The sequence below is a fragment of the Schistocerca gregaria genome, chromosome 7 (assembly GCF_023897955.1).
Source record: "Schistocerca gregaria isolate iqSchGreg1 chromosome 7, iqSchGreg1.2, whole genome shotgun sequence".
NCBI lineage: Eukaryota > Metazoa > Arthropoda > Insecta > Orthoptera > Acrididae > Schistocerca > Schistocerca gregaria.
In genome coordinates, this window is record NC_064926.1 from 225649492 (window position 1) to 225663591 (window position 14100).

General features: G+C 40.4%; 1 protein-coding gene across 4 annotated transcripts in view; it reads right to left on the bottom strand.

Annotated features, from left to right (window-relative positions):
• Positions 1 to 14100, bottom strand: part of LOC126281459 (protein O-mannosyl-transferase Tmtc3) — a 100133-nt gene that overhangs the window by 58159 nt on the left and 27874 nt on the right. For all 4 annotated transcript variants that reach the window (XM_049980448.1, XM_049980447.1, XM_049980449.1 and 1 more), the window contains one exon: positions 10974 to 11110. In XM_049980448.1, the coding sequence (XP_049836405.1) occupies positions 10974 to 11110 (137 nt within the window). The remainder of the gene's footprint in view (positions 1 to 10973; positions 11111 to 14100) is intronic.

Genomic DNA, 14100 nt, shown 5'->3' on the forward strand with positions numbered 1-14100 from the left:
TGATTTTTCAATCTGTGTTTCAACCTAGCCTACCCCTCAACAGTGTGAGGAATTATCAGGAACGACACATGGTTTGCATTCCATATTAAATTATAGGTCTCCTTTCGTGTGTTGGATGGCTGGTGTAGGTTAGGGATACGTAAGTTGCTGAAGTGGCGTCCGACTCAAAGACTTGCACTAGACCATTGAGCCACACAAAATTATTATTATTATTATTATTATTATTATTATTATTATTATTAGTGTTGTTGTTGTTGTTATTACTATTACTATTATTATTATTATTGTTGTTGTTGTTGTTATTATTATTACTATTATTATTGTTGTTGTTGTTGTTGTTGTTGTTGTTCTAATTAATGCACAAATAAACAAAACAGAGTATTTCATTTGTCATATTAAGGACAATAATGAACAGAGAGAAATACGTACATAAAAAAAGCAAATAAGTAAATAAAAATAGAAGGATAAGCATGAGAGACAAAAATAAAAAACAAATAACTGAAAGTGAAGTAAACAACAGTGAACAAGAGCACACAAGAAACAGTAACAAAGATAATTGTGGGACAGTAAATAGTGACCAAGTTGGGAGGCAGAAGATAGGAAATTTGGGGAACAAGTAAGGTTGTAGCACTATAAGACATGTTGGTGAAAATTCCATACTCTGATCTGTACCACTGTTAAATGGAATATATGAATGGAAAAAAAAAACTGTGAATGACACATTTACAGAAATTCCCAGTGTATTCTGCGAAATCATTTCTATAACAGGCCTTTGTGTTCTGTCTATACACCCTCTTCCCCAATTCACCTGGTCATATTAGTATTTTTCTTCTTTCAGTTTTTGTTTGGGAACTGGTGGCTGGTAGAAAGGCTGGAAGGATGACACAGTCTTATTGTACACACAAAAAACAGATTTCACCATGTGTCTGGATCAAGTGAAGGATGGCTGAGATGATTAGTGAAAGTATAGAAGTTAAATCTCGCATCGCTCAAATCAAGGACCCATTGTCCTGGATAGGAGTAATAAGCCTATTTTGAAATAAAATCAGACAATAGGTGCCCTTGTCTAATCAACATCTCCAGCAATTTAGAAACATTTCCATTTATTTCACAAGAGACACATCTCTACACCCCAGAAAGTTAAAAGAAGACACAGTGACAAGTAAAACTGGAACACATACAGATACAACTTTTCATCAAAGAATGCAATCAATAAAAATAAAAGTACAGCAAATTAAGAACGGACTGTAGTTTTCAAACAGCACAGTAACACACATCACAGAATACTGATGTACAGTACTATTGTCATAAGCAAAAGTAAGCTGTTATTTTTGGGCTTCCTTAGTGAGTAAAGGACCATGCATTTATTAAATATTTTAAAGTAACATGTGATATATTTATTGTTATTCAGCATAAATATTTTGTGATACCAAGCTCTGAATTAACAGATATTGGCATTTACTAAAATTCTTTGTGTGTACCCATCACCTTGAGGTAGTATAGACATCTTAGTCAATAAATCAACTGATATTATGCATAAAGTCTCAATTCACACTAGTGCTATGTGAAGACATAAGTATGAACACTATCATAAATCAATAACAACCTCATAAACATCATTCCCAGTTATGCAGTGGCATGGCTGGTTAACAATGCAACATGAGTAACTAAAAATTCTGCATAAGCATCTCCTCATGTGTTTACAATGACCACATTGATGAATCTCATTTGAATAATATGAGTGAAAGCTGGTTTGGAAAAGCTCATATAACTGCTGGCTTATGAAAGTTTCCTTTCAAAATAAAATGGCTAAGATATTTTTGAATGTACTGTATTCTAAAAATTAACATGGGAGGAAATGTACTCAGAAAAAGAATCAAGCTAAAGTCTGTAGGTTTGCTACACTACTTAAATTGAATTTTGATCAGACATTTCCAGAAGTACTCACAGCAGTAGGGCATTTGAATAACAAGCAGACATCACCACCTACTAGAAAGTTCTTCCAGACACTTATTTCCATTAAAAAGAGCCACAGTGAGCCAGAATTCCTAGACTTTTATCACAATTACAAAAAGGTCTATTTAAGTGCAATTCTTTTTTGCAAACAAGTCTTCAATTAACCATATAATATTTAATACTGATATAAGCAGAGCTGTCTGGATGGTCATAAAACAGGAAACAGGTAAAAATAAACAAAAGCATTACAACTTAAGTTAAAGGACAGGTGTCAATCGATAAATGTTCCACAGAAACTAGCAAATTTTGAAAATGAATATTTATCTAATAATGTTGCAAAAGTTAGAAGAAAAATTACAGAACACAGATGCAGTTTATGTAAATAATGATGCAACAAATACAAATATGATGTAGCCTATGAAAGAGGTTGAAGTCAAGAGAGCAGAAGAATAAAGGTCAGCACACACAGATGAAGTGCCAGTATTTATACTCAAAGAATGCCTAGATAGCACGCAGGCTCCCTTAATTAACAAAATAAATAACCCCTACAGCAGAGGTAACTTTCCACAGTAGTTAAAACAAGCCTCTTCCACATATAGTTAACACAAGAGACAGAGAAACTTACTGGTCTGTATCTCTGCTGTCACCATTCTCAAAAATTGTAGGTAGTTGTGAAAGAAAGACTAATGAATTAGGTAAGAACAGTGCAGTTTGGTTCCAAAATGGTAGAAGTACAGAATCAGTGGTGATTATAAAAGTGGTACTTCATGCACCAGATAATGAACTGATTAACAGATATATTTTTAGATCTAAAAAATGTCTCTGACAATATCAGTCATAAAGTTATATTGGAGAAGACAGAATCATTAGGAATAAGAAGGGTAGCTAATGAATGGTTGCAACCATATTTATAAAAATGGTTACAAGGCAGAAAGATAGTAAAGAGACTTACACACAGTGAATTTTTTAGTAAATTATTACATTGTTTTTTGGTTGCAGATGACATGCTACCAGTGCATGATAATGTACAAATAGTCCTGTAGAAGAATGTAAAATGGAAATGTTCTTTAGACCTAATTTTTGTAGATTAGGCATCATGCAAAACACATTCACATTCACATTTCACAGATTTTAATAAAGAAAACCCACTGACAATGGCGCAGAGGTGCTGAAAAACGTTAGGATCATTGTTGTTCTTAATATACATAAGTGACTTAGAAATGTTAGGCATGGAGAAAAAATTCTCTTCGTAGCTGAGAAAAACATGTTAATTGCAGATGAAGTGACAAAGCTCCTGGTATAAAAAGCAAATAAAATCCTCAGTATTGTTTACAACTAAAACTGAAGATAAAATTAACACCATGAATTTCTGTTAAAGAGAGGAAATAATACATTAAATAAATATGATTATTCTTTAGACTGCATAATAAAATATTTTTCTTTAGGAAACACAGTTATATATTGATACCTTCAGCTGCTGACGAGCATTGATATATATCAATGGGGACAGGTGAAAATGTGTGCCCTGACGGACTCAAACGTGGGATCTCTTGCTTATATGGGAGATGCTCTATCCATCTGAGCCACCGAGGTCACAAAGGATAGTGTGACTGCAGGGACTATCTTGCACACGTCTCCCACGAGACCCATATTCTCATCTTGTATGTCCACAAACTACATTCGTAGTGTCCCTACCCAACACACTCATTACTCGTGGAAGACATTCTTGGCAAGTCCCGTAAGAGTTTGGGTAATATGTGTGCATCCACACTGAAGAAGAAGGTCATGGCCAATATTGCCAGAACTATATACTTATATGGATATGGTGCCTGTTCTTTCGGACATGTAATGAGTGTAATGGGCAGGGGCACTACGAATGTAGTGTGTGGACATTAAGTTGGGAATGTGGGTCTCATGGGAGGCATGCGTGAGATAGTCCCTGCAGTCGAGTTGCACTATCCTTTGTGTCCTCGTTGGCTCAGATAGATACAAGTGTCTGCCCTGTAAGCAGGATATCTCGAGTTTGAGTCCTGGTCGGGGCACACATTTTCATCTGTACCTGTCCATATATATATCAACACCCGTCAGCAGCTGAAAGTAGTAATATATAATTCTAATTTCGTTCTAGATGGCTGCAGGCCATCAATGGTGTCTGTTCTTTCAGAGATGTTCAAAAGAACAGACACCATATCCATATATAAAAAAAAAATGGAGTGAATATTGACTGTCGGCTGAAGTGGAATGAGTACACCAAGATACCATCACTAAGAATTTCACCAACTTGTTAAACTCTTACACTGTAAGACTTAAAGAGTCTTATCATCAGTTTACAACAACTGATGGTTACATACTATTTCTGTGTGCACTCCTCAGTCCTTAGCTACCATACATTTGGCACCATATGCAAAAAATCTGGCAACAATAATGAAACTGCAAAAAAGGGCAGTAAGAATAGTAACTAAAATACAAAAATTGGCTCACTACAATAATCTGTTTTAAGAGTTGGGGAATCTAACAGAATCATTTGAGTGTACCTGTCAATACATTATGAGTAACTGTCATTACATCATGCATATTAATAGAAAAATAAGTAATTAGTATATTAACAGTCCTGCTAACGATTGTGGAGAAAGAACCAAACTTGTATGTATGGGGGGAGGGGGGGGGGGGGGGGGGGTTCTACAGTATTTTCTGCTAGGGAATCAATGATGCAGTATACACTGCCCAAGTGCAGTATACACTGCCCAAGGAAATTAAACAGATAACTAAAATCAACAGTTTTTAAAACACTCTTAAAGCAATGCTGGGAAAATATGAAAAAAAATGTCCCTGCCATTCCACAATAAACTTCTGGATTATAGATCATCTTAGTGGAAAATTTGTCAAGGTTCTATGATGGAAAATGCTAATCTCCTTTCATCTTGCAATTAAACAATGTAACATTAGTTTTAATATAATCTAGACCTGTAAGTTACTATATAACAGTATGTTTGTTAAGCTTTAACTATGTTTTATTGTTGTGTTTAGCTGGTATGTCTAATATCATTTTAAATTAACTTGTGGATGACTGAACAGCTAACTGTTCACACTAAGGTAACATTACCTCAATGTGTGTTATTGTAAATTCACACTTCTATGTGGGCATGCCAACTAACAAACTGTCAGTCTGGATGAATGGTTACCACCAAACTATGGCCAAGAAACATCTGGACAACCCCACAGCTGAACATGCTGCCCAACATGATATGCTTCATCTCAATGACTGCTTCATAGCCTGTGCCATCTGGCTCCTTTCTACTGACACCAACTAGTCTGAACTGTCCAGGTGGGAAGTCTCCTACAACATACTCTTCATTCCCATAACTCCCCCTGGACTCAACCTTCAGTAATCCCTGTCCTCTCCCTACCGATCCTCTTTGGTGCTCCCACTAAAGCACCACACATTACACCAAGGTGCCCATAGTTTCCTCTCCCCCCCCCCCCTTTCTCTACATCTCTCCATCTTGTATTATTGTGAGAATATCTTGACTGAACTAAATAATAAAAAGCTGTTCATAGTAAAATGAGTAGAATGCCAAGCGTATCAATTACTGATGCAGTTATACAAAAATGAAAAGCTATGTTGTAAAATGAAAACAAAATACAAGTGACTTTTCTGCCAATTAATAAAGAAACAAAAACTAGTTAATGATAATTTTCTTGGAAATTCTTAGAAGACAAAGACAAAGACAATGATATTTTTATTTTTCTATTTGTATATGTTGAATTAAAGGAGGAATCGCAACAAAGATAGCAGGAATTAAAATGTTTACTCAGACTCAGATATATTGCACATAATACTTTCTACAACAAAAGTCAAAATAAATGGGACAATACTCTCTGTGGAAATGTTATAAACAAATAACAAAGCAGTATCAGCACCCAGCTCTGTGTACGTAGATGTTATAGCTTCAAGTTGAAGAAATACATTTCAAGGACGACGCAATACATGAAAGTCACAGATCAAGAAAACAGAGTAAGATGTGTGTCACTTTAACAGTCAAATCATAACTGAGTCCGAGTCTAGCGGCCGCTGGCTGGCTGGCCTCTTAGGTGGCGCTGCTGCTGCATGGCTGGCAGACAGTGCCACATGTAGAGGATGCGTGTAACTGCGCAGCGGCACTTTGAAAGATCGGCGAGTCACAACACTTTTCCTGCCTTTGAAGTTTTAGCACAGTTCTTGATGGAGGTGGCCTGTAGATTGCTAACATCCATAGGTGTTGTTTGACTGGCCCTAAAGCCTCAAGGAGGAGGCTTCCATTAGGAACGGAAGTGTTCCCGATGATAATGCGTTGAGATGACAGGAGACATGGGGATCAAATCTGATAGGGCCCCGTGCACTAATCTACTCATTGCGGCAAGTCCGGTTGTTATAACAGGAGACATGGGCGATGTGTCCGTGTCCGTAGGAGGAGGCGAGTAGAGTTGCTCTGACAGATGATGGTCATCTGGTTCCTGCATGGGCACGTCTCCTGTTGGCATCAGTTCTTGTGCTGGTACCAATATGATGGTGAAAGGACTGCGTTGTGAGTAATGACAGATTCCAGGATACCGAGCGTCATGTAGAGCCGGAGGTGATGTAGCGGCATCCGCAACAGGTGTTGCCAGCGCACAAGGCCGAAGCTGGTCTGAATGACACACTGCAACACCCGTGTCCATCTGGATTTCATACAGGCGTCAGCCACGGTGTCCTAAAATGCAGCCAGGATCCCATTTTGGCCACCTGCCATATCCCCGTACCCATACATGGTCGCCAGCGGTGAACCGGCCAAGTGAAGGCACCCCCGGCCGTGAGGTGGAAGGCCGCAAAAGATGAAGTAGCATGCGGGGCTGTCGGCCATGTAAGAGCTCAGCCGGGCTGTTGCCCATGGGGGTGAAACAGTAAGAAGCCAGAAATTGGAGAAGTGCATCATCAGCAGCAGACGAAGTCAGAAGTTCCCTCATCTGAGCCTTAAATGTGTGGACCAGTCGTTCAGCTTCACCGTTTGACTGTGGATAGATTGAGGGGCCGTGACATGCATGACGCCCTGACGGGCACAAAAATCCGCAAAACTGAAAGAGGCAATTGCGGACCATTATCAGTGACAAGAGTAGAGGGAAGGCCTTCCAAAGAGAAAATGTGAGCTAGAGCATAGGTGGCTGCCGCAATGGTAGCCGACATGGAATGGACAATGAAAGGAAAGTTAGAGTAGGCGTCAATAATGAGAAGACAATAAGTACCTAAAAAAGGTCCTACGAAGTCAGCATAAATATGCTCCCAGAGCTTCTCAGGTGAAGGCCACGGTGACAAAGATGACTTCGGGATGGCAGCCTGTGACGCACAAGGGCCGCAGGCAGAGACCATGTGTGCTATTTCAGAGTCGATGCCGGGCCAGTACACATGACGGCACGCCAGAGATTTTGTGCGAGACATACCCCAGTGCCCTTGGTGAAGGAGGCGCAAGGCCGAAGCACGCAAAAGACGCAGATACCACAACACGCGGCAGAGCATTTTTGGTGGAAAGGAGGATAACACCATCCATAGCCGTGAGGCGGTAACGCAAAGTGTAGTAGTTCCGCAATGGATCAGAAGTCTTAGTGGACGGATGATCTGGCCAACTCTTCTGAATACAGTGTAAGACCCGGGACAGGGTAGGTTCAGAACCCGTAGCAGCCACCAGCCAGTCCCTGGTGATGGGGAACCCGTCCACAACTCGCTGCTCGGCAACATCCAGGTGGAAACACAAAAGTTCGTTCCTATTGAATGCCAGATCAGGACCTATGGGAAGGCGAGACAGTGCATCAGCATTTGCATGTTGAGCCATTGGCCAGAAATGAATCTTATAATTGAAAAGAGACAAGTAAAGAGCCCAACACTGGAGGTGGTGTGCAGCCTTACCGGGAAGTGACGTTGATGGATGAAACAAGGAAACAAGTAGTTTGTAATCTGTAACAAGATGAAATTTGGATCCATAGAGAAAAAACACCAAACTTATGAAGAGCATAAGTAATGGCCAAGGCTTCTTTTTCAATTTGAGAATACTTTTGTTGGGCATCCGTGAGCGTTTTGGAGGCACAAGAAATGGGTTGTTCAGAACCATCAGATAAACGGTGCGCAAGGACTGCACCAACCCTGTATTGAGAGGCGTCCGTGGCAAGTACAAGATGTTGGCCAGGTCAATAAGTAGCCAGGCACGGGGCCTGTTTCAGCATAGTCTTCAATTTCTGGAAAGCTGCATCGCATGCCATGGACCAGTGAAAAGGCACGTTTTTATGCAACAGGAGATGCAACGGCTGAGCCAACAAAGCAGCAGACGGTAAAAACCTGTGATAGTATGCTATTTTTCCCAAGAAGGCCTGCAGTTCCTTAACAGATGTAGGGCAAGGAAGGGCATCGATCGCAGCGACAGTTTGCTGAAGCGGACAAATACCATCCCGAGATAGTTGAAACCCCAAGTACGTGACAGATGCCTGAAAAGAATTTGATTCCTGAAGATTACACTTAAGACTGGCAGTCTGTAAGACATGAAAAAGTGTGTAGAGGTTCTGAAGATGTTCTTCAGTAGTGGAGCCAGTGACAACAATTTTGTCCATGTAATTTATACACCCAGGGACAGTGAGCAATAATTGTTCCAAGAATCGCTGAAAGAGAGCAGCGGTGCTGACAACCCCAAATGGCAATCATTGGTATTGCTAGAGGCCGAAAGGCATGTTAAGGACCAGAAACTGCTGGGAAGAGTGTCGAGAGGAAGTTGATGATAAGCTTCTGATAGATCAAGTGTAGAAAAATACTGGCCTCCTGCAAGTTTAGTGAACAATTCTTCAGGTCGAGGCCTAAGGTAAGTGTCGATAAGGCATTGAGCATTTACAGTGGCTTTGAAATCACCATAGAGACAAATATCACAACAACAATGGCAGGAAGCAAGACCCCTGAAGCAGTGAGACGAACCAGCTCCCATTTGACCTGATCACAAAGGGTCACAGGAATGAGCCGAGCCCGAAAAAACTTGGGCCGAGCAGTGGGTGTGAGAGTGATATGAGCTTCAAAGTCATTTGCATGGCCTAACCCAGGAGAAAAAGGGGACGAAAATGTCATCGACAAGGAATCCAGTTGAGCATAAGGAATAGCATCAGAGACGATACTGACAGAGTCATCTATGGAGAACACGAAAATACGGAAGGCATCGAAACCAAAAAGATTCTCCGCGTTACTATGGTCGACCACAAATATGGGACAGTGCAAAGACAGATTTGTACGATACCTCAGCATCAAATTGTCCCAAGAGAGAAATCTTCTGTTTATTGTAAGTCCGTAATTGCCTAGTGACAGGTGACAGGATTGGAGAACCCAACTGAAGATACGTCTGAGAATCGATGATAGTGGCAGCAGAACCAATATCTACCTGCATGTGAACGTATCGACCATGTATTTGGACAGAGAGGAATAACTTCCCTGAAAGGGAAGAAGTACAATTGACAGACAACACAGAATCAGAATCAGCGCCATGTTCATGAGCATCATGTATGCTGTCGGATTTGCAAACAGATGAAACACGACTTTTTTTTTTGCATTTGTGACACACAGCCCAACGTTGTGGACAATCCTCTCGTGAATGTTTCGTAAAACACCGCTGACATGTAGGAAGTTGCTGTGGGTTTTGCTGCAGTTTCTTAGAGGTTTGTGAACGGTTAGACCGAGGCTGCACTTGGGAACGTACTGCGGACACATCGGTCAGCAGGGACATGCCACACGCTTCGTCAACAGTGCACAGAGGTTGTATTTCCCCGACGTCACCCCATGCCTCTATTTGCGCTCCAGGGGCGCGAGAAATTTCAAAAGACTGAGTGATGGATAGGACTTCATCTAGAGTTGTATTTGCCAACTGAAGGGCATGTAGCCTAACTTCTCTGTCAGGCGCCGACCAGATAATAGCACCTCGTACCATGGAACTGGCGTAGGATTCTTTGTGAACTTCAGTAACAAACTGACACTTTCTACTGAGGCCGTGAAGTTCAGCAGCCCTAGTGCGATAGGATTGATGTGGTCGTTTTTGACAAGTATAAAAGGCAACAGAAGAGGCTACCACATGCGTATGCTTTTGAAAATAGACGGACAGGAGTGGGCACATTTCAACAAAGGACAAAGACACTGGATCTTTCAAAGGAGTCAATTGCGACAACAACCGATACATTTGAGGTGAAATCTATGAAAGGAACAGAGACTTACATGTTTGGTCGTCCACGAAATGAAATGCCAAGAAGTGCTGTCGAAGACGTTTTTCGTTATCAGACCAGTCTTCCACCCTCTCGTCGTAAGGAGGAAAAGGAGGTAGAGAGAACGACGAGAGACGCCCCACATTTGATGCCGCGACAGAATCACAAATCACATTTGTGAGAAGCATTTTCTGTTCTATTAGACCTTGCAACAGTTGCTCTAAAGTAGCCATGGAAACGTATGGGTCAATGATGAAAAAGAAAAATTCACTACCTCGTCGCCAATTGTTATAACTTGAAGTTGAACAAATATATTTCAAGGACAATGCAATACATGAAAGTCACAGATCAAGTAAACAGAGTAAGACGTGTGTCACTTTAACAGTCAAATCATAACCAAGTCCGAGTCTAGTGGCCGCTGGCTGGCTGCCCGCTTAGGTGGCGCTGCTGTTGCATGGCTGGTGGACAGCGTCACATGTAGAAGATGTGCGTAACTGCACAGCGGCACTTTGAAAGATTGAGAGCCTATAGATACCTCACACAATTACTAATAATAGCACTTCTCCTACTTCAAGAGTGAATGAGAGAATGGAAACTCTTTGCCTACAGTTTCTACAGGTGGTCAAGAAATGTAAAAGGTATTAATCTGTTTCACTAACAGCATCAGTTGCAGAAAGCACTAGAACCACAGTAAATTCGGCAAGACCAACAATGACAAAAAATTGAAGTAAAGAAAACAGGAAAAATAACATTATAGTAATTTGTAATATCAGCATGGGACTTACCTGAAGTACATGAGTGTTACTAAGCAATGTAGCAACATGTTGATAAGATGGTAGCCCATGGGCTCCAGCTGATGCAAGGCATAGTTCCATCTGAATGTCAGAACACAGAGTGGCCTATATGACTTGTGGCTCTGCTCCTGCAAATAGGAAACATGTCATTTATCAATCTCCATCTCAAAGGGGAGAGGGGGTTGTGGGTGAGGGTGGATATTAAAGTAAGGGCAGACTTAAACATTTAATTGTCACCAACATCATTAAACATGGAGCACTGGCTCTAGTGGACAAGAATGGCAAAGGAAATTTATCACAGACTTGTTGAAGAAACCATTTCAGCATCCACATAAATAAACTGTAAGGAAACAATGGAAACCTAACTCATGGTGACCAGATGGATAATTGGAAACTGCGACTCCACAATACATCTGTACCTACATACACACTCTGCAAAACTACTGAAGTGCAGACAATGTGACATCTTACTTGGTGTAGGAAATGATATCCCATTCCAGACATACTACGCACATTTTCTCTATTGAATGCATTTTGATCACAATTTCCACTCATATATAATGTGTGAGATGATGTAGACTGTGTCCAAATTCATTGGGAGACATACAAAATCTGTGGGCCCAGTGAACAGAATGGAGCTTACGCTGTCTGGGAGTATTTGCATAGGGCCAATAGAAACTATGAGGTTTGTTCAAAAAATTTGGAACATTTGTAATTTTGTGTTATAGCGAGGCACTCCTGTGCAAGCCTGTGTTTAATATGTAACAGCTGGAAGTTTCATTGTTGTATATCTGTTAGTTATTGTTCAGAGCTGTATTGAGTAGAATGCTGTGTCACACAGTTTGCAAATTTCGAGATAGCAGAGTTACAGGACCAATGGGTCTGCATTAAATTTTGCATTAAACTCAAGAAAAACTTTACAGAGACACACCGAATGATGCAGAAATCATACCACGGTAAGGAGTTGAGACTTACTTGGTGTTACAAATGGTTCACATGGTTTAAAAACGGCCAGACAGAAGTTAAAGATGACACTTGTTCAGGACACCCTCCAATATCTACTGACGATGCTTATGTCAGGAACATCAACGAAATTGTGCAGAACAATTGAAGACTGACTGTCCCAGATGTTGCAGAAGAAGTTGCTGCCAAGTTTGTCCCACAGCTCACAAGTCAAGAACAGAAAGACCTTCGCCTTGCAATCTCTGAAGAACTTCTGGATCATGCAAATGAGAATGAGAATGAGATGTTCCTTAAGAGAATCATAACCGGTGATAAGACATGGATCTATGATTATGAAGTTGAGACCAAAGTTGAGTCTTCACAGTGGATGGGAAAGGTACTCCAAGAGCAAAAAAAAGCTCGTCAGGTCAGCAAATGTCAAAACAATGCTGATAGTTTCCTCTGACTTCCAAGGATTAGTTTATCATGAACTTGTACCACGGCAACAAACTGTAATCAATGGTACTACAGGGATGTGTTGTAACATCAGTGAGAAAATGTGAGATGGAAACAGCCTGAAATGTGGTGGGACTGTTCTTGGCTCTAGCACCATGATAACACAAATGCACATTCATCCCTGTTGGTGCATGAATATGGCACAAAAATGAAAATCACTGTGTTACCTCATCCTCCATACTCTCCAGACCTTGGCCCTGTGGAATTTTTTTATTTCTAAAGCTGAAAACCCCCTTTGAAAGGACAAAGATTTGAAATGATAGATGAGATACAAGAAGATTCACAGACAGCTCTGCGCATGATCCAGCCAGATGCTTGCAGACAGTGTGGGGGGGCAGTTTATCAATTTGGAGGAGAATATTTTGAAGGAGACCATGCGGAATAAGTCAAAGGTAAGCATAGAAAAATTTTGTGGACAAAGTTCCAGAATTTTTTGAACAGACTTCGTATACTGTACTGTGTGTATTATTTTAACAAGGTAGCAGCAGAACAGAAATTAAAATTATTTTGCAGGAACAGATGAAAGCAATTCTGATGGTTTTATGGAAACTGTAGATAATAGAAAATTTGCTGCAAAAATAAAGCAATTTGTTGTCACAGACCACAAAATGTTACTCTGCTATAAAAAGAAGATAACAGTCATTAGTTTCAGTAAAAAATACAAAGAAAAAGAGAGAACAGAGAAAGGGGTCAAGGAGAAGGGAGAGAGGAAAAAGACAATGGAAGGAGATATTTATGAAAATAATGACACTACTACCAGCACATATAATTAGTGTTGTACAAACAAGTCAGTATGTACAACTTCAGTTGTCAGTCACACTGTGGAGACCAAGAAATTAATAATTTTATTGCAATTATATCTTCCTAAGATTTTGAATTAACATCCAGTCATTGCAGTCACCTACAAGTGCTACTATGTTCTTGTTGTTGTGGTCTTCAGTCCTGAGACTGGTTTGATGGAGCTCTCCATGCTACTCTATCCTGTGCAAGCATCTTCATCTCCCAGTACCTACTACAACCTACATCCTTCTGAATCTGCTTAGTGTCTTCATCTCTTGGTCTCCCTCTACAATTTTTACCCTCCACGCTGCCCTCCAATACGAAATTGGTGATCCCTTGATGCCTCAGAACATGTCCTACCAACCGATCCCTTCTTCTGGTCAAGTTGTGCCACAAACTTCTCTTCTCTCCAATCCGATTCAATACTTCCTCATTAGTTATATGATCTACCCATCTAATCTTTAGCATTCTTCTGTAGCACCACATTTCGAAAGCTTCTATTCTCTTCTGGTCCAAACTATCCGCATTAATTCGACTACATTCCATTATCCTTGTTTTGCTTTTGTTGATGTTCATCTTATATCCTCCTTCTAAGACACTATCCATTCCATTCAACTGCTCTTCCAAGTCCTTTGCTGTCTCTGACAGAATTACAATGTCATCGGCGAACCTCAAAGTTTTTATTTCTTCTCCATGGATTTTAATACCAACTCCAAATTTTTCTTTTGTTTACTTCACTGCTTGCTCAATATACAGATTGAATAACATCGGGGAGAGACTACAGCCCTGTCTCACTCCCTTCCCAACAACTGCTTCCCTTTCATGTCCCACGACTCTTATAACAGCCATCTGGTTTCTGTACAAATTGTAAATAGCCTTT